The 24,835-nt window shown below is 40.9% G+C and overlaps 1 protein-coding gene across 3 annotated transcripts; it reads left to right on the top strand.

The window, feature by feature from the left end:
- Positions 1-8,017: 8,017 nt before the first annotated feature.
- RAC1 (Rac family small GTPase 1) lies at positions 8,018-23,516 on the top strand. 3 transcript variants are annotated; one of them, XM_067306667.1, is made up of 7 exons: positions 8,018-8,246; positions 14,766-14,837; positions 16,295-16,412; positions 18,710-18,766; positions 20,749-20,811; positions 21,573-21,732; positions 21,901-23,516. In XM_067306667.1, exons 1-7 carry the CDS (start codon positions 8,212-8,214, stop codon positions 22,029-22,031), a joined length of 636 nt encoding a protein of 211 aa, XP_067162768.1. In that variant the 5' UTR covers positions 8,018-8,211; the 3' UTR covers positions 22,032-23,516. The 3 variants fall into 3 exon arrangements, with proteins under 3 accessions (XP_067162768.1, XP_067162769.1, XP_067162767.1); XM_067306668.1 differs by lacking the exon at positions 18,710-18,766; XM_067306666.1 differs by lacking the exons at positions 18,710-18,766; positions 20,749-20,811 and having other exon boundaries at positions 8,128-8,246.
- Positions 23,517-24,835: the final 1,319 nt, after the last annotated feature.

Here is a 24,835-nt window from a genome sequence, read left to right as displayed (position 1 = left end):
ATTAACAGTAAATTACTTTTGACACTAAAATAAGCGATATTATTAAATTATGTCAAATCAATAAATTGGTATCAATATTGATTTGGATCTAATTATTTAATTAAGTAGTGTGATTGACAGAACAAGCTTTAGGATTCCAACAAAGCAAGCAGTCATTAATGCAGCTGAACACCAATTGAAGAGCTTCACTGGATTTTGTCAGATCAGGCTTTGGAAATTAGTTGATTATTTAGACAGTGAAACTAAACCTCAAAACCAACCCACACTTCCTCCTTTGATTTCAGCTCTTTGATGGTGCTAAAATCCTTCCTTTCCAATTTAGGCAGAATACTGACTACTTTAATACATAGAAGTTGGGAACTGTCAACAGCCATTTGTGGCTGATGGCCACAGAGATCATTTATATCACATTAATCCATCGTCCCCCGTTCTTGCTTCCTCCAGCTGACTCCCCTTTCTCAGTTGCATCAGATGAGCATACCCTTAGCTTTCAGGTCCTTTCATGTTTTATTTCATTCTACCTAAAATGTCTTCTCAGGTATTTAAATATTTATTCCTATTTCCAATCAAAAAGTCTTGGTAGCCAACATTACTGACTTGTTACGTTTTCAAAATGCGCTCTCAAGCTTCTCTACTTCTATCCATTGTATTTAGGAGAGCTCCTCACAGGCATATGCAAAGGTGCCTCCCTTCTCCTTCCAGGATCTTTAGTAACCACATTTCCAAAAGAATGGCAAATTACACTTTTGATGTGCCTACCATATAGACCAATGTTATTTAATAGTATTGCCCTATTTAACTATATCTGTCTGTCCTTGCTTTTGGATAGGCCTCTTTTGGGAAGGGACATCTCTTTGCTCTGGTGTGTGGCACAGGACAATCCCTCTGCTTATGATCAGGTCTCCAAGGTTCTCTGTTAAAACAACTATGAAATAATAATAGCATAACAAAGTATGAACACTTAATATTTTAAATGAGACAGAGTTTAGGGTTATTTAAACTTAGAGTACTTTCTTCCTGGTGCCTTTTTATATCCTCTATGCACGCAGAAATGATTGCATACAATGACTGATACAATGATTGATAAAATGATTGATAGGAGAATGAGGTCATAACAAAAAATAGAGAAAGGAAAAAGTCAGATATTTAAGACAATAAACCATTTTCTTTTCTTCAGTTCCTGTAGTCTTCTGTACTCTTCTGGACTGAAAGTTCAGTTAAAAAAAAAAAAAATGGTTCTTAACAAACCTCTTCTTGTGAGTAGGTTTTTTAGGACTGAAGGAAACTTGTCACCAGCTATGGCAGCCTGTCTGCTGACGTCGTATTTTCCTTCCCCAGCAGTGGTCTGTCTTGGAAGCCCAGGCGTCCCTCAGAGACCTTATTGTCCTTGGTGACAAAAGCATTTGGTTTATTCTTTTGGTTTGTGATGCTCTCTATCTTACAGCCCTCCCCCACACACAAAATCTTTCAGAAATTTAGGTGTAAAACACATCTTGGTTTCTAACAACACAGTGTTGCCAAGTTATAGTTAGATATATTTTAGGCTACTGATAATATGAACAACTTCTGCAGAAGCTATGTTACAGCACATTTGGTGTTGCATACAGCTTGCCCTAAATAGTTTACCTTCAACATTTGCAATATTAAAAAGATGCAAGATCACATTTGAAGAGATAATTTTCACCAGTTTAATAAAGGCAGGGCCTATCATTAAATCAGAATAACTGGCTGCTAGAAGTAAGCTAAAATACTAGTCACCCAATTGCATCTCTTGGTAAAATATAAAGAAGGTGATTAACCTATGTTGTCATTAAACTGGATGTCACCACTGTTTTACAAAGAGAACAATTTTGTAATCTTTATATTTAGGAACTGGAGAATAAATCTAACAGCTTCTTTTTGAAGTATTCATTTTCTCAGAAATAGTTACTTAGCAGCTTATCAGCATAAAATAATTTAAAAAATTTGAAGTTTTTCATACAAGCTCTGTATTCCACTTATGCTAAATTAAGCTATTTTATCGTTATTTGTGCTCTTCAGTTCTTCAGAATTTCTACAAGCAGTTCCAAGGAGGAATAGATTCAAGGAGGAATATAATCACTTTTTGAAAGTTGTCTTATTTCTGTAATAAATGTACCTTTATGTTCTGAATCCTCATCGTGTTACATGAGGAATCGCTGATTTTAATTTCTGGGTTTGATCTAATGTGGTTTTTGAAGCTATGGCTGTTTATTGTCTTGCCTTCCAGTCCAAGCGAAGTTGGTAGTTGGTACGTGAGTTACAGCTGGGCAGCACGAAAGAGGGAACTAGGCTTCTCCTCACGCCACCTGTCCTCCCTCAAACTGACCACAGAAGACTTGGTCCATTTCAGGTTCTACTTCTGTTAAGTCCATAAGCAAGTCCATAAGCTTGGAGCAAAAAAAACCCACTCAATCTTTCCAAACAAATCAGGTTGCCAGGTCCAAATTTGTAGCCTTGGGTCTTTATTCACATGACTACACTGAAAAATGATCGGCCAGTGCAAGGCAGTAAAACCAGCAATACTGAATGGGCTTACGCAACGGTTAAACCTTTATCCTTTCCTTTAGCATTTTGAAGCCCACTTCTGTGAAACGCTGGATTTCAAGACAGGAGGAAGCTGAGGGGAATCTGTTCCTTACACATCTCTGGCTTCGGCAATCTGTCACCTCGGGACATGATGACATGCTTACAGTTGGCAAAAGGCCTATTCCCTTATTTCTGCTGAGAGAGTTACAGTGATAAAAAAGAGAAGTGACACAGAGAAGCTTCAGTTCCTCGTTTATAAATATATCATAATGTCCCTATTCCCAAAAGCTTACAGACATATACAGCCATTACTGTATCGTCCCCCTGTCTTCAACAACAGCTCTCACAGTAGCAAGCACTATGTCCATTAGTTACTGCTTGCTAAACCTGAGGGTAGGCACAAGTGAATGCAAAGCTCTACGTGTTTTTAATAACTGAAATTCTTCACAGAATAGATGTTTATCAGAAGCTACCTAAAGAAAATAAAGGACTTGTTTCTTTTGTGTATGTATGTATACCAGCTAAACCCTCTATGCTAATATCACACGAATGTGATGCATTTATTTTACAATGCTTCATTATTAATTTGGAATTTTTTATACTAGCATTTTATTTGCATTCTCCTTTAATCTCTTCTCTCTAATGCAGCAAACGCTGACATTTAAAAGTTGTAGTTCCTTTTTTACTGTTGGCTTTGGTTCCTCTGGAGCAGACTGTGTACTATATTTGAACAGTACACATACCACATGCTGCTACAGGTCTTTTTCCAAGATTCCGGAAACTAATCATGCCAAAAATGTCTGCCTGGAATATTTAAAATTGTAGACCATTGTTTGTGAATTATATTACATTCTAACATGATTCTTGTTGTCACTGTATCTCCCCAACTTCAGTGAAGATACTCTGAATTTCCTCTACAATGAGAGAGAGCGTCACTTTGCTAACTGGAATCTAGGAAGGAATTTTTGATGCCCAGTGCTGTGCTTACATGTTTCTTTCCATCAATTACTATAGCCCCACTGCTACATTAGTAATCAGGTGCCTTTTACCACCAACTCAAATGAGCATAAAATCAAGTCTTCAGTACATTTTTTTTAAGTAAGACAATTCTTTTAGCCATCATAGGATGAAAAAGCATTTGGAAATCCTGTTTAAGAGAAAGAGTTTTAAGAGTTTATAAGAGAAATATTTCTAATTTTTTTCTGCTTCTATTACAAATATCTGAAGATGCAAGAGTGCATAGGCTAAAAACTTTATTCTGCCCTCTAACACTTTGTGATTCACCTTTGGTTTGTGCAAAATTGGCTCCTGCATTTCTTCAGCCCGACCCTTAATTTCAAGTTGCTGTGAACTATGATTACAGCTTTTCGCCCCAAAATAGTTTTTACACTATCAGCAAAGACAGCTTTTGCTTTTGACTTGGATGCTGTAAAACATTGTTTGCTGAAAGCAACCGAACAGAGCTGCTGTCAGCAGGAAGTGTCACCTAAGAGTGAGAGAGCAGATCTCTGAATCACGCTTAGGTGTTCTGGGTTTTTTCACAGATGCGTTTCCCCATATGTACAATAGGCATACTACTTTGTATCCCTATTTCTCAGCGATTTGTGTGTGGCTTTATTAATTAACTAACATGTGAAAGAATACAGTGATAGTTTGGGATGAGAGATGCTATAAAAATGCAAATTATTATTGTCTCTGTAATCCTGATAGTGTCTGTTATGGTGAGTAAAACTTTCCAGCATTGCATCAGCGTGATTACCCTGCCACTCCCCATCCACTCAGGATCATAATCCTCCCCCAGTGCCAGCACATACACAACACACACGCTCAGGCAGTAGCTGAAACAATATTAAATAATGATTTCCTCTCAATGTCTACGAAAAAAAACATTGGAGTGGATAAGAAAAGATAGGGTGGTAGATTATGGATCAAAATTAGGACTGATCTAAGCCTCAAGTTTATGATTCATGATCTTATCAGAATTATGGAAAGATTGGTTACACTTACTGCCATTCATTTTTTTTCTTTTTACATACTCCTCTGTGTACTGCATTTTAAACTGCATTCTATATACTACTCAGCAGTGCACTCACATCTATCAAGCAGATATGTCTCTATGAAGTTGTTTTTAACTTCTCACGCCTTTGCCCTGCCTTTCGTACTATTCTCTGTGTTCCTTATCTTTTGACAAACTAATGTTTCAGCCTGTTCCCTCTGTGCATCTCTTCTCACATTCTCAGGTAAATAAACATGTCTGCAAATAGTGTTATACATTTGTAGCACTATGTAAGTTATTTGTTTCTCTTTAAAACCAAGTATACTACATACTAGTTAGCAAAACAGAAGCAGCAAAACGTAGCTGAAATATACTAAAATTAATTAATAAACAAATAATTAATTCATAATGTACTCTAAGTACACACAACTAACAAGTTGTCTTGCAGTGCATCTAAGAATAGTTACCTTAAGAGAGGTATCAACTAGGATTCCAAATGCAAAGTTTTGAACTATTCCAAAAGGTTTCTTCTTATCATATTTGAGGGAATAAAGGTTTGCAAACATGTGGAAACAAAACTGGGTGCATCTATCATCATCATCATCATCATCATCATCATCTACCCAAATTGTAATATTGTTTTTAGTGGCTAACAGTGAATATTTATGTAGATATTTTATAATGTTAGTCTTTATATACCCAATTAAAATAATCAAATTGAAACCTGTTCGAAGCATACCCTATGCTTTAACTTATTTTTTGACAATTCAAAACAATTGATCCCAAAAGAATCAGATGGAGGAGCACTGAAAAGAACATATATAAAAAGATATTGCTTGTCTCATGACAGGATCATAAGAACAATTTGTGCTAACGTAAATATTTTTTTCTCCATTACTACCTTTTCTCTGTTACAGTATTTTTATGCTACTAAAGTCATCTTGTATTTTAAAATGACAGTCAGTTTCTATAACCACAGCAAAAAATATAATTAATTTACCTTTTAACAAAAGGCAAAAACAAAGCCAAAGTTAAATGTAACAAAAATGTGTTGTAGGTATTATTATTTATGATGTATAAACCACTGAAGAAGACTGCATGTCTTATATTGTAAATTTGGTTGTACCTCTTTTTCACATTAAAAAAAAAACATCATATCCATCTGATGACATTGCATAATGTGAGAACCAGCAGAGGAATAGGTAGGCAGTGGGAAAATTTAAAGTAGTTTTATGTGTCCCTTGAATCTGTGTTCTGTCTCCCCAGGCCCATGACATAAATTAGACAAGCTCCATGTCTGCTCTGTTTCGATGCAGCATCTCAGGAGCTCCAAAGCGTTGCAGCAGCCAAGAACAGCAAGAGCGCTGTGATACTGCCCACACCTCCCTTCCGCAGCTCCCGGCTGCTGGTAGGGAATGGTTGCCAGGTCATCGCTAGCAGCTGAGTGTTGGTTTTAAGGATATTTAGCTTAAATGACAACAGACATTTCAACTTCCATCTCTGTGAGGGGATATGGACGTGCAAGTGTTGCAAAAAAAAGTGTTGCAATAGCTTTTCAGGTTATAGTGATCTTTATGATGTTTTCCTGACTGAATATATGAGAAGTTTCTTTGCTCAGCAAAAGGAAAAAAGAGAAAGTACCATGGAATGCTCCATCCACTGGTGAGGTTGCACTGTACTGTATCAAATTCGCTTAGAAAAGTTCAGAAAGTAATATGAGATCAAATCACTGGAAAACCATCCAGGGTGGTGCAGTCCTTTGTATTCATGTCACTGGATTCATCATCACTTGGGAGGGAGGCAGCATGTGGAGAGGCAGCATGTGCATGGGCCTTTTCCTCACCCTTTCTCTGAGGAATGGACGGCAATGTAGACGAAGAGAAGAGTGGTTGAGTGCGTCAGTCCAACCAGAAGCTTCTCTGCGAGCAGAATTACCACAAGAATGAATGGAAGAAATTAAGTAACTCCTGGGATCATTGGACCTGCTCTGCTTGACTTTTAAATTATTCTATTCACCTATGCATTCCAGGACATAACTATTTACTTACGTGCTAAAGCACACCTTTTGATTCAGCAGTTCCTAAAAATATCTGTTTTCTTGTGGTAAAGAGAACTCCAAAGCAATAAACTCTAAAGCATCCCAGAAATGAGTAAGTGTTAACACTAATATTATTCCTGGGTGGACATATTCACAATTTATATGCCTCCTCCTTTGACCCTGCAAAATTGGTTCATGAAATACGGGCAAAATCACAGAAAATATTGTGATGCTAATCTTTATTTTTCTTAACACCTCTGGAGTTCAAAAACGTTAACAATAACTAAGCAGAAACATATATATCACCGCCCATCACATCTCTCGGTGTTGTGTCACGCTGTGCGGAGGGACAGGTTGTGGCCAGAGGACCACCTAAGTGAGCTGGGGATGTGCGTGACGCTGAGCTAAGGGCAGCGAGCCCCCGGGCAGCGCCTGGGGCAGGCCGCAGCGGGCCGAGGCGGTGGGCACCACTCTCCCTGAGCCCTTACAGCCCGTCTTGCGCAGACTCCGTGCGCTGGTCTGGTCTGACACTTGCCAGCAGAGCTCACGAAGGTTGTACAACGAAGGCTGCGGCGCGTGAGGAGGAGGGCGGCACACCGGGAACCTCACAGTTACATCCGCACGACGGATCTCTATTTTTGCTCACTGGGTAAGACACAACCCTCCTCACATGGTCTGCACGGCCAAGCGCAATCACACATTAGCAGGCTTCGTGAGGTGCTAAGCGCCACATGGGCACACGACATCCTGATACCGGGGCGGCGCTAGGATGGCGTCAGGCTGCGTCAGGGCTGAATTGCAGGACCCCAAAGCGGCGCCAAAAGCCAGCTTCGGTTCGAGAGGGCTCTGCCCGACCTGACGGCGCCAGCGCCATCCGATGCGCCCGGAGGGCTGGCGCGGGGCACGGGCGGCGGCCGCTGCGACATGGCCGCTCTCCTGCGGCCTGCGCGCCTCCGCCGGGCCCGGCCGCGCCTGCTTGCTGGGCTCAGCAGAGCCAGCACATGGCAAAACACATTTCTGATTAAAAGCACCGGAAAGGATGACCCTGGGCGCCTCCGCGCTCCCGCGGCGGCGGGGCCGGGCGGCGGCGGCTCCCCGCTCCCGCACTAGGTCAGTGGCACAAGCATGGCGGCCCCGCCCCCGCGGAGCCGAGCGCTGCCGAGCGCTTCCGAAGCCCCCCGCGGCGCGGCGGAGACACCCGAGCGGCGCCGAAGAGCTCCGAAGCCGCGCGGGCGCCGAGCGCTGCCGAGCGGCGCCGAAGCCTCCGCGGCGCGTCTCGGCGGAGAAACCCGAGCGGCGCCGAAGCGCTCCGAAGCCGCGGCGGCGCCTTGCAGGAGAGGCACGAAGCGGCTCGGCGCGCGGGCGGGGCCAGGCCGAGCGGGCCCGGGGGCGGGGCCTCGCGCTGCCCGGCCGGATGTGAGTTGCGCGGGCGCTTCCTGTTTCCCTGCAGTCCTCCCTCTCCCCGCCTTGGGTGGTGGCCGCTGCCTCGTCGCCGCTGCCAGGCACAGGGCGGAGGCGGCCGCGACCCGGTGCGGACACCGCCGCCGGCTCCCTTCTCGTGCGGCGCTGCCCGCCTCGCTCCGCTCCGCCCCGCCTCGAGCTCGAGCAGCCCCGCGGCGGCGCAGCCCCGATGCAGGCCATCAAGTGTGTGGTGGTGGGCGACGGGTGAGTCCGAGGCGCCGCGCGGCACCGGGGCGCGAGGGGCCGGGGGGGGGAGGGGAGGGGAGGGGGCCGGGCCCTGGCGGCGGCAGCGGCGGCTCCGCTCCCGCTGCGGGGCTGGGGCGCGGCCCGGCCGCCCCCGAGGGCGCGGGGGCTGCCCGGGGCCGTGTGGGCGTCCGCGCCGAGGGGGCGGGCGGCGGCCGCCGGCTTCCTGCCGGGGGCGGGGGCGGCAGCACGGGGCCCGGCGGGGCGGGCGGCAAATGGTGGCCGCCGGGGAGGGGGCGCGGCAGAGGCAGGGGGAGGCTTCCGCGGGGGCGCAGCAGGCGCGGGTGCCTGCAGCGCTGCCTCCGCACCCGAGCGCGGGCGAAGGCGCTCGGGGAGCGGGTGCTGGGCTGACAGCGGCGCTCTGTGCGTGCGCCGCGGTGCGCGGGGCTGCGCGCCTCGCCTCCGCGCTGGGGCGGGGGGCCGCTTCTCCCGGCTCCGCGTCCTCCTGCCTGGTGTTTCGCGCACCATTGGGCGCACCCGGGCAGTCCTAGCGTGCTGGGAGTTATTTCACCAGGCTTTTAATGAGATGGGAAAGCCAATACTGATTTGAAATGTCTTTTCTGCAAGTAACACCGGACAAACTTTCTTATTGCTGTTTGTAGCTTGTTTTTTGAGATCTGATTCTTGTAATAAGACTGAGTGAAATGTGCTAAACTCCAAGCAGATCATAAATGTTTGTGGGCAGAGACTGGTGTTTTGCACATATACATCTAGGCCTGTAAGGCTCCTGTCTAAAGGAGGCAGATGAAGCGATTGCAATACAAATAACTAACTTGTCTGTAAAGACTTGTAACACCTATAGCATTCAGACATGTTATGCTTATAGCAGTCTGAATATGGTATTACTTATGACTAAAACAACTTGAGAATGCTTTTTACAATCAGATTAAGTTTGAGTTTAGCTGCTGGATTTCAATGTAAAGAATGCTGAAATTGTGGTGGAGAAAGAGTTTGTGTGTTTGCTGCTTTTGAATATCCCCCACCAAGCTATTCCCATCAACTCAGAGGCATTCTTTTTCTTGCTTGATGTCAGAGCTCAGGGGAGCATCATAGGCCAGCTGGGAAACAAGACTTGTCTTATGCAGTTTGAGGATTTTTTTTTTCCTTAGTAGAAACAAAAATCCCAGTGTAGTCTGAGCATAATTGGTATCACAGCAAACTTGTATAGATGACAGAGAAGTGTAAGTGTAGCTAAATGGTCTTGCCACTGCCTGTGTAATTTAATGTGGTGGCTTAATCTTTAAGTTACTTTAAGATGTAGAATCCCTAAAAAGACTATGACTGAAAGATAAATTTACTCAGCTTAACAGGTTCATTTTGGCTTTTCTTACTGTGTAAGATGTTGAGCAATGAGGACATGAAAGTGATATCCTGACAAATTATGACTTCTTGTAGTAATGTAATTCACTGATACTAGATATAATAACTGTGGATTGTTTTCTTGGTTTACACTGATTTTTAAAAATAACTAATTTATTTTTCTATTACATCAAAAAAATTTTTAATTCAAATGAACGATATTGTCTGTGACAGAATACTGTAAATAAATGCAATGCATCATGCTTGGGTGGGTAAAAAGTTTGTCTACTTCCTCTATTAGATTTGAGAACTTGGGATAGACAAACTGTCTCATCACTTGCTTTGTAAATACCATCCCACTTCCAAACTTACTTATTGCTCTTTGTCTTGGGAATGAAAATGATGTAATTCTACCTCAGTTTTGTACATGTGTGTGAATAAAATGCAATCATTCTAATTTTTCCTCCTTTCTTGGTTAGAAACAAATCTCTTTCAAGAACCTACTGAGATATCATTGCTTATTTTTAGTAGCTTTTTATGGTCCTCCATTGAGCTTTTTATATTTAATCATTTGTTTCCCTGTGCTGCTGCTTCAGAAGTTCAAGCTTTACAGGTATTCTAGAAAATGTGTAATGTTTGGTTTAGATAAGGCTAAAGCTTTAGCGTTTCTGTAAAACAATACAAGTTAAAGATTGCTTACATAATATAAAACTTAAGTACTGTTTTACAAAGATCTACTAGGAACAAAATAAACAAGGCTATAGAAGTACCTGTGTGACTTTTTTTTTTTGAAATTGTAAACAGGCTGTTTCTGGTAAGTATCTCGTGTTTGCTTTTAGGGCTTTGGCCAGTATCAGTTTAGGCATCTAGTTTGGCTAGAAAAGCATGGCATATGTGCTGGTTGTGCTATCATATTTTGCCCTAGTTTGCCTCTTCACTGTGAGGTTTGTTTGGGGAGAAATAGCTGGCAACTGTTGCTTTGACTCCTTGCTACAGAGAAGTAAGATTGTGCAGGACATGTGGGTAGCCCTCCACTTGAATAACTCTACAAGAATTGCTGTTGGTTGAGACTTGGGAAAAAAAACATTGGTGGAAGTTATTTTTAGAATGAAAGCAAAAGCTGCAGACTTTAAAGAAGCAGCTGTTTAGTGGTATGGAATCTCAAGTGATCCCCTGTAATGTTAGGGGAAGTCTTGCACATTGCAGAAATGATAACTAGATGCCACAGAAATGGTCCGTGTTTGGAATTTTACTTAATTTGCGGCCTTGTCTGCTAAAGCCATGCTGTATTTGATTTGATAGCTCCCCAAGAATAGGGGGAGAATAACAGGCTTGTTGTTGAGCGTAGTGCAGTATTTGTGTAAGATGCCGAACACTTGAGATCTCTCCAATGCAATTTGTAGAGAGTGCAGTGACTTGAAATTTGGAAACAACTCTTATTATGCTTTCCAAGATAGAAAACGTGGTATTGTAGATACTGAATGGCATATTTGGGAGAGGAGTCTCACAATGAGTAAAATAGCCTATCTGGAAGGGTATGTAACTAAAACCACCAGAGCAAAAACACTTAACTCTTGATCTGATGAGCGTACTAAAGAAGTCTCACCCAGTGTTTAAAGTCTGAGTGAAGACCTGGGCTATACACCGTGTTTCCAGGCAGGTAATTCATGTGGATCAGAGAAAGAAAGAAATGACATAAAGCTTTCTGTGAAGGCTGCCACCTGTTTGCAGATATCAACATATAAGGAATTGAAAAAGCAAGTACTCTGGCTGGCCTCCATTACCATGGCTGCGAACTGGAGCTCCATTCTCACAAGCAGTTTTCAGCTGTGGCGTAGCAGGAACCTCTCAACCATCTGTGCAGCTCCAGAGCCTTTATGATGGCAGAAATACTGGGGCAGATCCTCTGACAGCTCTTTTACTGCATGTCCCTTAACACTGCCTCCACAGCTCTAACGCAGTGGGAAACTTCCTAAAACTTATTAGTGTAAGGCCAGGAAAGAGATGACATGTTTTGTTTCAGGAATTAATACATTTGTGATTTTACAAATAGATCAATTCCTGGTTGGTACCAGGAAACAACCAGGGACTCACTGCTGTCTTTTATAAGATCTTCACTTATTGCTAAGTAGTTAAAACATGGCAGATTTCCGTAGGCCATATTTTAATCACAGTCGAATGTTGCTAGTTTCATTTGATGTAATAGTGGGTGGACAGAGCTATGATTAAGTAGTTGCTAGAAATTTTGTTATGACTAATTCTGGGTTGGTGATATTTTAGTTTCTCAGTCTCCAACCTTTATATACAGGGATTTATACTTTGCCAAACAATCAGAATCCTCAGGGAGTTGCTTTAATACAGAAGCTAGATACTGTAAAAAAAAAAAAAAAAGTTAATAAAGTACTTGGAGGATCTCCTTTGTAAAGGTAGGTGTTAATGTTCATTTTTAAGACTGGTGACCATACAGATCTGATTCATAGGGCAGTGAGCCAAAAGGCAAGGAAAGCAGGAAACCTAGAATGGAACAAGTCTGAAACAGGGTGGTTGGGCGTGTTTTTTCTTGTTTTAGTGACTGCCTGGTCGGTGCTGCAGCACTGCACTCCAGGCACTTTGACGCAATGAAAGCTTTCACCCCCTCCTTCCTGGACTGTTTTGATTAACCAGAGCAGACTCACCAGGTTCAGTGCAAGGTGAGCAAGGGAGCATGAGTGTAAAGAAGTTCTTGATCCGCTGCTCAAAATATTAGTTTAGCACAGATTTGTTAGATGCTTAAGTTATCTGTAATGAACTTAACTGGAAAATGAAGGCTCCGACCAGCCAGGTTCTGGAAGCATGGGAACACTCGGCCTCGGAGCCTCTGGAGGGCTCCCGAAGAACCGGGCCTTTGCTCCTCTTGGTACTTGGGCGGTTTTTACCTTAGTCTTTTATAAGGCAGCCTAGCGTAGCCTGCCTTCTGGTGTTACGGCTGCAATTTAACAACACATTCAAAGTGATCCAACTGATGAGATGGCCCAGGGAGCTGAACCGACAAGTTAACTTTATTGGCAGAGGAGGGGACTGAATAGTTTTAACTCCTTGTTCTGGCTTGTTACGGAGTCGCATGGGTGCTAGCCCAAGACATGGTGGGACGTCGCCTTCTGACAGCTGTTAAATCAACTTAGCTGTGTCGTGATACTGCTCCCCCAGTTTTCCCACAGAGGTTACTGAATGGTAAATTCCTATTCTGCTTCTGCATACAAATATATCCCAAACCTGTTACTACAGAAAAATGTTTAATTCCATACTTGATAAGTACAGTCTCTAAATGCCATAATTTTTTTGTTGTAACTTGGCACAAAAGAATATACTGTGAAAGGAAAAAAAAAATCTCAGACTGCGAGAGACTGGGATCTTGTTTCTTTAGAAGTAGGTGTGAAAAATAGTGAGGAAGACGGTATGGTGTGATCAGAGAGAGCTGCAGCAGATAGAATGTTATGCTCATGTCAAATCAAACCCACAAAATTAGGATTTAAAAATGAGGATGTGGGATGAAATCCTGGATGGATTATTTCACACACTAAAGCATCTTCTATTTCATAGCTCAAACATTCAAGGTAGCGTTATCAAATGTTGCTATCAAGTAACTCCTCAGGCTAATACAGTATTGAACTGCTTCAAGTTTAATGGAGAGACTTGTTACAGGTTGAGTTACAGCACACGCAGTGATTTCTGGTTGTGACAAAGCTCCGAATTTACTCAACCTGCCTTAAAGTGTGAGTCACTAGATAAGGCTGGCTGGTTAGCGGTGGGTGTTAAATAATTTTAAATAACTTATTGAAGATGATCTCTGCTAGATAAAGTGGCAGTCCACATGTTTCCAAAGCAAGCCTTGACTGAAGCTCATTTCTGTGAGATTTTTCTTCTGCAAAAGCTGAAGGATAAAAGGATATTTTTAGCATTAAAATTCAGTTCTTGTGTTTTTTATATATTAGCTGTAGTTCTATGCTAAAACTTTCATGAAATTACTTCTGCTTCTGAAAAAGCAAGTTCAGAAGGTTCATGAGTCAAGCCTGACACTAATGGCAAGTGTGTATGGCCAAGTATATTAAGGTTGAAAGCTACTTCTGACTAGTTTTGAACAAATAGTTGTAATAAAAAAACATCTGCAAGAAAATACAGTTTTCATTGCATAGGCGTTTGGCTGTTTGAGAAGAGTAATCAGGGAAAACTATAATGCAGTCGGGGATTATCCTCTTTGAGGAACTGCTCGAAGTCATCGTCTGGAATCTCTTACGCTGTTAGAGGATTATGTTCCTCAAACGAGAAACCAGCCGGGGAACCAGTCTGCAGTGTCAGAAACGCTCTTTGCAGAGTCTGTCTTAAAAAAGAAATGCAGTACAATCTCAAGCATTCCCACCCTTTAATTAAAACTGTAACAGAGGGTCAATTATTTCTTTAATTTAATGTTTAACTCTAGATAAGATGTGGGGAAGAGGGAGGAGGAGGAGAGAGCTGGCTGCCAGAGTTTGGAAAGAAACCCAGACCCGAACCTTGTCCTGCCCCCAGTTATCTGAGGCTGTTTAGAGTTAGATCTGTGGGGAAGAGCTTAGAGCTCCAAATCCTTTCTTCAGTATTAAAGTATAACTTATCTATAAATCGTTTTGAAGTGTCTGAATTGCTGAAGAATGCATACAGAGTGTAATTTTACATTATTAATAAGTATTGTGAAGATTGTTGTTTGTATTTCTTTCAGATACTTGAAAGTGATCATGTGTTGGGAAATTATCCTTTTCAAACTTCATTGTTGTATAATGTTTTATAGAAAATAATATTGGAGTTGTGTAAAGGGTGTCTGGATTTTTTTATTTATTTTGGGGAGTTGCAGCAGTAGCAGTCTTCAGTCACATGACTAGCAGATGTTAGTAGGGTTTTTTTTAGCTAAAGGCTAACAAAATTTGATAATTTACCACTCTTGCATGATTAAGGGATGTTTACATTAGGTATGTTTTCATTTCCAGTGATCTTAAGAATACAGTTTATTAGCTCTTTTCTTGCACAATAATGACTAGTGACATCCCAAATTGTTCCTTAGATAGCTGGGTATAATAGGTCGTCTTCCTTAAAAGGGATATTATTTCTAATTATTCAAGGTTTTTACATGTTTTTACATGCTTTTTACATGTTAACTTCCTCTTTTTACAGTGCTGTAGGTAAAACATGCCTACTCATCAGTTACACAACCAATGCATTCCCTGGAGAATATATACCCACTGTGTAAGTACTTATAAAATCTTAAGAACTCATTTATGTCAACTTCTGCATGCTTACTGCCATTCGGATTCCTCATTTGTACTGTTTGAGCTGGCTGCAAGCACTCCTCAATTTCATCTTAAAGGCTTAACCGAGTATCTAGGTGTATTTAGTGAGAAACATTTGGGTCTTTTATTGTTTAGCATAGTCATACCAGTGTTATTTGCTCATGCTAGATCAGTTTTGCCTCTGCTCTGCCTGCAAGTCCTAGTTGAGTCTATCAGTTGCCATTGTCTTTTAAAATGGCATGTTATTTCTATCTTAAATATCACTTATAGTAAGCAGTTCCAAGGCTGAACACCCTGTAAATCATTATATTCAGTCAGAAATAGTTAATTTATGTAACTAGAGAAATAAAACTTTTTTTAATTCTTCCTTCCACTTTTTCTGTTACTGCCAATCCTGTGCTAAGCCAGCCACAGCTCCAGAGCTCTTCAGCCTTGGCTGTGGGGGACTAATTTATTTTGGTACTTCCCATTTGCTTACATCTAAGCATTTAAGGGTTTGTCAATGCCAGTATTAATGCGTTTCCCTTTTGAGGGCCTAATTGTCCAAAAAAAACCCCCCAAAAAACAAAAAAACACCCCAAAAACCCCAACAACACTTTGTACACAAGCAGCTTCTCTGCCTTTTTGAGATGTCCCTATAAAATATTTACCTAATTTGCTCTCAGTAAGTATTGATGAGTTTTCAGTTAACAAAATACATTTTAATGAGATTTTCAGATGACTTTAGTTATTCTTCCAAGGTCTTGTCTTAATTACTCCTTTTTCTTTTTTTCTTAGAACCCTTTTTTCTTTTTTTTTGCCTTATAGAATGCAAAGATAACTTCTCTCAACTTAGTTTAACCTTAACAGATCATTAAAGCTTTTGCCCTCACAGTAGTGATGAGATAAAAATCATGTCTTTACTGACCCCTTGCTAGTAACTTTAATGTTTCATGAAAGGGGTTTTGGGGGGTGGGTTTTTTTGATTAGCAGGCTTATTAAGTTATTGATATTTATTGTCTGTTGTCTTTTAGACTCCTTGGTTGTTGCTCATGAATCTTCTATTCTAAATCTTACAAAATGCTGAGACAGGTTAACTTGCTGATGAATGTCCCAGTAAGACTGGAAAGCACTTGTTAAATGAATCTCCTGTTTTCCTATACTTATTGGCATTAACAACATTTCTATCAAAAGAGCAATTAAAAAGATAGACTTGGCCCAGCCTGAGCTGAAGTCGTCTCGTATGTTTTTTCCTTCTAATACTCAATACCAGACTCGATAAGTACAGAAGAATCATGTTTTCCGGGGAGCAGGAGGGTGGAGTAAAGAACCTTTTCCTTTGTAGTCTTCCCAATTAGGACTCTGTAGAAAAGGTCCTTGTGCTTCCTGCTTCACTGCACGCAAATGCGGCTAACTTTATTTCTTATTTTTTAGTTTTGACAACTACTCTGCTAATGTAATGGTTGATGGAAAACCAGTCAATCTGGGTTTGTGGGATACAGCTGGACAAGAGGACTATGACAGACTACGTCCGCTATCCTATCCGCAAACAGTAAGAACCACAGTGTGAAATTTGAGAAAATGTGCACAGCTTTGTCTAATGTACAAATTGTTTCTTTTTGAACACTGATAAAACTAACACTCCTGCACGTAGAGTTCAGTTTAATAGTAACAGTGACCATTTGCAAAGTGCCTTCCTCTGTCCCAAATACTGCAGCTGCAATGTACCAATGTTAAAATTTTCATGCTTGTGTATTTGTGTACAATGACACACGCTGGCTTTTGTGGTTGCAGCCTCAGAATTAACTAGAATACTTGACTTAAAAATAAACAAACTTGGTGAATAGTCTCATCAGCAAATCCATTGATTTTAAGGTTAGAATGTTGGCCAAAGCCAGGATTTGTTTTTGTTTTTAGGCGTGATGTTTGGCTGCAACCTGACACTGTCACTGCTAAGCACTTGATTCCATTTAGTCTCTGGCTTTAAGATGTATTAAATGTGAAAGAGGCAGTTTAAAGGAAAATATTGGTGTTGACAGAGGCTGCGTTGTAGCTTTCAAATGTACTTAAGCCTGTGGCTATCTTATTACTTGTAGTTTGTGTTATAACATGAATACAAATGTACTTCTGGCTTCCATGCTTGCAGCTGGTTAAGTCCTGACTGCGTGCTGCATCCTTCCTCCTATAGGAAGGAAGACACTGAAGTAATTTGCTCTCTTCTTTCTGGTGCAACTTCCACTATAACTTAGTTAATCTTTATAGAGACTAGTTTTCTAAAGAGACTTTGTCAAGTATTCTTTAGAGCTAGGTTCTTTTATCTGGCAGAATTGTCCTTTAAATAGAGAAAGGTGACAACCTGCAGCTTTTGTGGCATTGATTACTATTGTTGTAATCTGCCAAATATATATATTCCATGCTAATAATGTAAAATGCAGAATTGCTCCAGTTATTCTACAGTATAATTGCTCTCTTGAATAATGTGAATCCCATCTAATGCTTTTTTAGGAAACTGGTCTTAATTCACTCTTCTTGTTAGTTAAGTGCTCATTAATTTCTACCATTAGGCTTTCCCCTCAGTTACAAGACCCAAGATGTATACAGCCTTGCTGGTCCTAGACAGGGCTAGTAAAAATGCTAGGAATAATCTGCCTGTCTTAAAAAAAGAAACAGTAGCCACCTGCAGCTTTTATGTAATTAATATTTAGAGGATACTTAGGAAGAATTTAGGTTTGTTTAACATCATAATGTTCTTCAAAAAAGTGTCACAGGGTAGAAAAAGATACATTAAAAGATCGTTCAAGAGTGAGGAAAAAGTGGAATTGTAAGGGAGAATGTCGTTCCTCTCCTGTGTTAGCGGGACAGAATGTCTTCAGTTTGATTAAAATAATGCGACTTTCTAACAGACTGGAAGAGAATGTAATATCTAGCTAAACATACTTTGTTTAGTTGTATATGCTTGTACGGAAAAGATTTTCCAAAAAGTATTTCAAACTCTTTACTTAGCAGTCATTCAGATTCTGTTTTTTTTACAGCAGAAGTTGAAAATGAAAGCTAGGTGGTGAGTCGTGAGCTTCCCACGACACAGTGTTCAGGTCTTAAACTTGTGAAATTCATCATAAAATTATCATAAAATAATAAAGGCACTCCTCCTTCGCCCCCCCCCAAAAAGGCAGAGAAAGAACAGTGGAGCTAAGGGCACCTGACTTTCAGGAGTGTTCAGCCTCCCCCTGCTTTCCCTGTGCTACTTGAAACTTGCCCCTTGCACGCTCTGGGGGCCTGCTGTTTCCCTGTACCTGCCCTGAACTACCAGCTGGGCGAGATGCGGGCAGGTGTTGCTGGTTACTTGGCCCCTTGCATATCTTGATCAGCCAGCAGTTCAAAAGCTGTTATCTTCATAGTGAAGACTTTGTTGTAGCAGGGGCATCAGTTTGTATCTTTTTCCTTATTTATTTTTTAATCAAAATTTACAGGAGTTTCAAACCTTCTCTCAAATCTATTTGAAGTTACCCAGTATTTCAAAAAATCTGGGGGCAGGGGAGAAGTTGGAACAGAAAGGTGGATAACCTTGTTTCTTCAGGAGACAAAAAAAAAGAAAGGATGCTCTTCATGGGGGGGTTTGCTCTTGTGAGTCACCTCTGGCAATGCAGACAGACATGTTTTAGCTTTATGGGATGGGAATGTCTGTGGTCTCTTCTGGATGCAGGTAGCTGGTTGCCCTGAATCACAGGGCGGCGTCTCTCTTCAGAAGAAAAGCCATATTGTGAATATTTGTGAGCACAGATTGCTGACTGAGAGAATGTTTTCCCTTAAATCCATCCTAGGAGTAACTTTATCTCATACTGTTATTAGGTTGGAGGAACCAATGGTAAGACTATATCTTCCAGTCTGACAGATCAACCTATTGCCGTATGTAAAACTTTCAATAAACTTCAGTTCCAAGTTCTGTTATCTTGTCTTGCTTATGATAGTGATAAATTGGCCCCTATTTTTTTAAACGACTTTTCTTGGAACTATATAATTGTTATATTTGAGAAGTATGTTACTGCATCTCTTTAAATGAGTTGCTTTAAAACTAAAGCTTTTCTTGCATTAAAAAATAGCTTTTCCTCTTATTTACTAAGATTGATAGTGTGCAAGACAGCTGAAGTCTTCAAATAATTGCTCATGGTCACACCAAATCTTTGATCTCTGGAGTCAGCAAAGGAAAGAATCTGCGTAACGTGCAGAATTTCAATCACCACGAACTTGCAGAATTGGAAAAGAGAAGTAGTGGCCATAGTATCACAGTATTTGATACTGTTTGTCTTTCTTCTTCTGGGATGCTGCTACGGAGACTTGTTGGGGTGATGCATGAACAACTGGGTTGCAAGTGCTTAGCAGTGCAGATGTCAGATGCTGACCTAACCAAATGCCTTGAAATGCAGCATAATCAACTAACACTCTGAAATGCCTGATTCTTTAACACACTTGTTACTGGAATAAGTACGGATAAAGAGGTAGGTTGGGGGAAGCTGGGGTTGTCTGAGATGCATTTACTGAGTTTTGGGTAATACGGCAAGATTACAGTCTTCAGCTCATCGGATGTAGAAAATTCATCTTGTGGTTATATGACACTACAGCCTAGAATCATTCAGAGTATGAAGTGTACTGTTTTCTGAAATGCAGACTTCGCAGCAGTTACTGTAAACACATTCACTACGGAGTGTTTTCACCTGATCTCTTATTTATAATAATCTTCCTTTATCTTTCAATTGAAAGGCAAGAGGTACAAGATCCCTAAAAACACCTGCTTTTTGACACAGGAAATTTCATCTGAACATAAGAAAAAACTTCTTTACTGTGCTGGCGGCTGACCACTGGAACAGGTTGCCCCCGGGGAGGTTGTGGAGGCTCCATCCTTGGAGATGCTCAAACCCGGCTGGCCATGGTCCCCGGCAGCCTGCTCTAGGTGACCCTGCTGGAGCAGGGCTTGGACCAGATGATCTCTGGGGGTCCCTGCCAGCCCCAGCTGCTCTGGGATTCTGTTTTCTTCGTACTGTCCCGTAATTTAGGGAAGAAGGGACCTAGTGTGATGCTTGGAGTTTTTAATACCGTTCTCAATCTTAATTTGGTTATAGAGAAATTCCAAAGTCTTTTTGAACAGACATTCAGTAGCAGTAACAGTTGTACAAGATTCATCCAATTCTGACATTAAAAGTAACAACAGTAGAAACTGGCTTACAGGATATAAGAAGTGTTACTGAAAAGGAAGAATATTTTACATAGTAGTTTTTGTTATGTCTTTTATTCTGTATTGTATACTTTTCCTTTGCAATTTAAGATTACTTTAGGAATAGTATAATTTTATTTCAGAAGCTGGTATAAAGTAACACTTTGTGATATCCTTTGCTAATGTTACCTGTTTTAAGACTTTAATCACTTAGAGATCTGCAAAGAACATCCAAACCTAGTTTAGAAGCCCAGTGACTCTTCATTACTTGCCATCTTTGTCAAGAACATGAAGTGTTCTTTTTGCTTGTTTTTGGAGGTTTTTTTTTTTCCTGAATGTCAGTGAGGGATTAAAAAAAAAGACAGGGGAAGAAAGCTGCCAACCCAGCTACATTAGAATTTAGTTGCTGGCCACTGCAATAGCTGATTATGAATGTGATTACAATCTACTTTTTTTTCCCCCCACTTTGCCTTTGCTTGTAGCTGCTTGGGAATGGATTTCCCACTGGGAAAACTAGCTCTAATTAATTGTCATGTTCAATTGTATCATCAACCTTGCCTCTTGCAAGTATGATGTGGTACGGTGTGATACGGATGCTGGTGAGATTGGCCTTTTTGCAGTGACAGGCGTTGTTGTAATGGTAGCTCTGCTGGGCTGACTTCTAACACTTGTTTTGTAGGATGTGTTCTTAATCTGCTTTTCCCTTGTGAGTCCTGCTTCCTTTGAAAATGTCCGTGCGAAGGTAAGTATTGTCCTTTTATTTCTAAGGGTTCAGTGTAGTGTTTGTTTTACAGCAGCTTCAGGAAAATGTTAGGTGACTTCTCAGACCACAATTCCCACTGTTTGCCAGAAGGTAGAAATCTATTTGCCTAACTTTAAGGCCAGAAAGTTCTGGAAGTTCAGGGCACCTGCAGCACCTAAAGTACAAATCACTCCTTGATGCAATGATAGGACAAACATAGTTACGCTCTCCTTGGCTGTAAACTCTTATGGTCACTATCAGGAAATCTCCTTTTAATGCATTTTTTTCAATACATTTCTTTAAATTACACATAAAAATCATGCTGATACCATATATTTCTCAAGTCAGCCAGCATTCAAGTACCTATGCTGCTACTGTTGCACTCCTTCATGCCCATGGACAGCTGATCCATAGGGCACTGTGGAGACTTCCAGCACATGGCCGTGTCCTCACCTCTTAAGAGGTGACCTCCATGGGTGGGCGAAATGCAGATCAGGGTTTTCAGAATGTCAAAATAAGCATAGCCTTTAATAAGGTAAACTTTTAAAGTATGTGGGAATACTTGTGGCTTAGTTTAAAAAACAAAACAAAACACCAATGTTTTACAATTGTATGCTCTTATTTAATACAGCCTTAATGGAGCCTCCATCCCCCCCTTTACTGCTTTGCCTGATGCATCTTCCTGCTGTGAGCCCTTAATTAGTAACGTTCAAGAGCCTCGTGGAAACCTGCCCACGAATACTGTGTGTTCCTTTTTGCAGTGGTATCCTGAGGTGCGGCACCATTGCCCCAACACCCCCATCATTTTAGTGGGTACCAAACTTGACCTCCGAGATGATAAAGACACTATTGAAAAACTGAAGGAAAAGAAGCTGACTCCCATCACCTACCCACAGGGCCTTGCCATGGCAAAAGAGATTGGTATGACTGAAACCGTGTTACTATTGACTTGATCGAAATTCTGTTTGTGGAAGATGTTGTAGCTTAATTAAAACGGATGCCTGTTTTTTGCTGTGGGGTTAGCTGATAGTGGTGCTCTCTAATTGCAGGAAACGGCTATGTAATTGCAGGCTTTTTTGCTTTCCGTAGGTGCAGTGAAATACCTAGAATGCTCAGCACTTACACAGCGAGGCCTCAAGACAGTGTTCGATGAAGCTATTCGAGCAGTTCTCTGCCCCCCTCCTGTAAAGAAGAGGAAGAGAAAATGTCTGCTGCTGTAAAGCTGCCCTCCCCCCCCCCGCCCGAACCCTGTGTGCTTTGCTCACAATGGAGCATTCACATTCAATGCCAAGTTTTTCTGTTATAAATTAGTTCTCTTCCATAAATTTTTTGAACCAATCAACAATTTCATGGTTTCATTTTGTTTAAAGTATGAAAGTTACTTTTCATTCTACTAAAAGCAAAATCCTAAAAAGACAAACCTATGTAAAGCCTTATTTTTAAAATCCTATTCTTGCTCAATTAATTAAGTGTTGCCAAACTATCTGCTGAACTAAGTTGCATTGTTGTGCTAAGAACACTAAGCACTAAACTGTTTTTTAAAGATTCTTCTTGAAGATGACTCTAATTTGTGTTAGGAAATGCAAAAACACTTTCTAGTTTTTCACAGTAAGTAACAGTACAGTATAATTAGCAAAACACTGCAGTCTAATGTGTTTTATTAAATGTTTTCTCAACCTGAAGTCATTGCCTAGCATTGTATATCAAACCTAAATCATTGACAATGACTGACAACCTTAAGTCACCGTGTAAAATGCTTTATCATTGGTAAGGGCTTGGTTGCAATCTAGTTATTGTTGCTGTGATTTAAAAAATAAATAAATAACTATTCTTACTGAAGTGTATCTACTCCTTTTGACAGCATTGTATTGTGTAAGTGAAACATTGGGTTGGATCAGATGATAGTGCCAGACAGTATTTTGACACTGCACAGATCAATTTACACTACACTGTCAAAGTAGTTCAAACTGAATTGACTTTTATTACAGGCTAAAAATCAGTGAATGCTTTCCCACACCTGCAGTAGTGGAAGAGAGGTTGATGTTCATAGGTAAATTCCTTTTGAATTTCAAGTAGGGCATTCATTTAGTTACAACTTTAAACCAGTCATTCCCACAACTGTTGCCTAGTAAATGCTTTTCTTGTAGATTTTCTTCTTACTGAGCAATATAACTTGCATTTTAAAACCTTTCTCATGATAGAATTTTGCTTTTTTGTAGATTAGAATGTTCAAGCATATCCTTATTTTTGTGTTACTTCTGACCCAGTAAGTTATATGCTTTCTGAGGAGCTTTTAGTCTACTAACTAGGTGTAAAAATCATGTGAAGCAGCTTTACAAGTTTTAGTAATTTTTATATTTTAGACCTCTATAAACTATGAATCTTCTCAAATATCACTATTTGCCAGATATCCCACACTGTAACATTACTAATGCAGACAAGTGTTCTTTATGTCACCTACATGTACATGTGCATCATAGATTGAGTAATGGTAACTTGGGTCTGTGAGGTTCTGTAAATTAGTGCTAATAATGTTCTGTACCTCCTAAACACTGGCAGGAATACAATGTTGAACTACACCCTTTCAACCACTAAAGCAAAACTTAAAAATAAAGTTGCAAAATTGTGAAGTTTTTACATTGATCTTTTGCTAATGCAATTAGCAGTATGTTTTGCATGTAAGACTTAATAAATCCTTGAATCAATGTGTGGTAATGTTTGAGTTTCTGAGCAAGTGTTCTACTCTCACTCTTGTACCACTATGAATAAGCATTCTCCTCGTGCCAATAGCAGCTGGCAGCGTTGTCTCGTCAGGGATGTGTGTGCTAACCACAGGCTCTTTCAATGCTGCCTTGATGTTAAGAACCAGAATTAAATGCAGTGTCTGGCGGCGTTTTGTTGTAGGCTTGTTTGTGTTATCATTTGAGTTGTTACTAGCTGCCACTGCTGCTGCCATAACATTTCAAAGATTCTGACAACCAGGAAAAAAACAAGTGCAGACCAGTGTTTGTTGTTTGCACATAGAAAGTGATAACTGTTTAAAGGAGAACATGTTATGGTGCTTAAAGGTTTGTAAAGTGCAGTATTTTAAATTTATAGCAATAGTATTTGTGCTCTACACCTAACTGTGCAGCCCCCAGGTGGTAGCATGCAAGGCCTCTGCCCTCCCTCTCTCCCCAGGGGCCAGTCTTGCAGCCTGGGAGCTGCCCCTAGCTGCTCCAGGAGGAAGGATAAATATTTGTTGACTTACCTTGCTGCATGGCACCCAGCCACTGGAACAGCTGTAAGCTATTACCTTCTGTCTCACACCCAGAATAAGACAAGTTTTTAAGAGTGCACTTTATTTTGTCTCCACTCTGTATCATAGCATGAACATCTACAGTTAATTATTCTCAACCACATCATATTATTTCTTATTTTTAGTAATTTTTTTATATGAAAGTTTGAGATTTAAAACTTTTCTTGTTCAGAAGTCATATGCTAGAACCAAGCAACTGCATTTTTCAACAGGTCCACTGTCCAAATGATTTTAAATTTTTGGCAGAATTACAAATTGGTGCTTTCATTAGTCACAGCTGGAACTAATGACTAAGAACAATGAACACAGGCCATGAAAAATTCATCTCATTAACTATCATAAGTAGTTAACTAGTTGTTTAAAATTAATAATAGTAGTCAGGTGGGTCAACAAATACAAATGCCAGGTAGGTAAAGAATATTGCACATGTATATCCAAGCAGCATTTAAACACAACACCCACCCCCTCCCCCCCCCCCAAACCACCAGGAATTGCCCTAGGGATGCTACCAAGAGCCATAAGAAAAATAGTGCAATAAGAACTGCCTGATAAAAACCAATGTGGGCCTGGTGTCACGCACCCGCGTGCCAGACTTGATCACAAGTGGTCACTTGCCACCGTCTGCTGGTAGAAGACTGTGTGAGGGTGCAGCTAGCTCACACACCGCACTTTTGTTTTTACTTCAGCACCTTTCACACAAAGAAGGCTGGGCTTTGCGAAGGTACG

This window comes from Apteryx mantelli, chromosome 16 (assembly GCF_036417845.1).
Source record: "Apteryx mantelli isolate bAptMan1 chromosome 16, bAptMan1.hap1, whole genome shotgun sequence".
Lineage (NCBI taxonomy): Eukaryota > Metazoa > Chordata > Aves > Apterygiformes > Apterygidae > Apteryx > Apteryx mantelli.
Note: the sequence above shows the minus strand (reverse complement) of the source record. Positions and strands in the feature narration are given on the sequence as shown.

Coding starts and splice junctions, on each gene's coding strand:
- RAC1 (XM_067306667.1), top strand. CDS start 8,212: ATGCAGGCCATCAAGTGTGTGGTGGTGGGCGACGG. Junction 8,247..14,765: donor TGTGTGGTGGTGGGCGACGG/GTGAGTCCGAGG, acceptor CTCTTTTTACAG/TGCTGTAGGTAAAACATGCC. Junction 16,413..18,709: donor CGCTATCCTATCCGCAAACA/GTAAGAACCACA, acceptor TACTGTTATTAG/GTTGGAGGAACCAATGGTAA.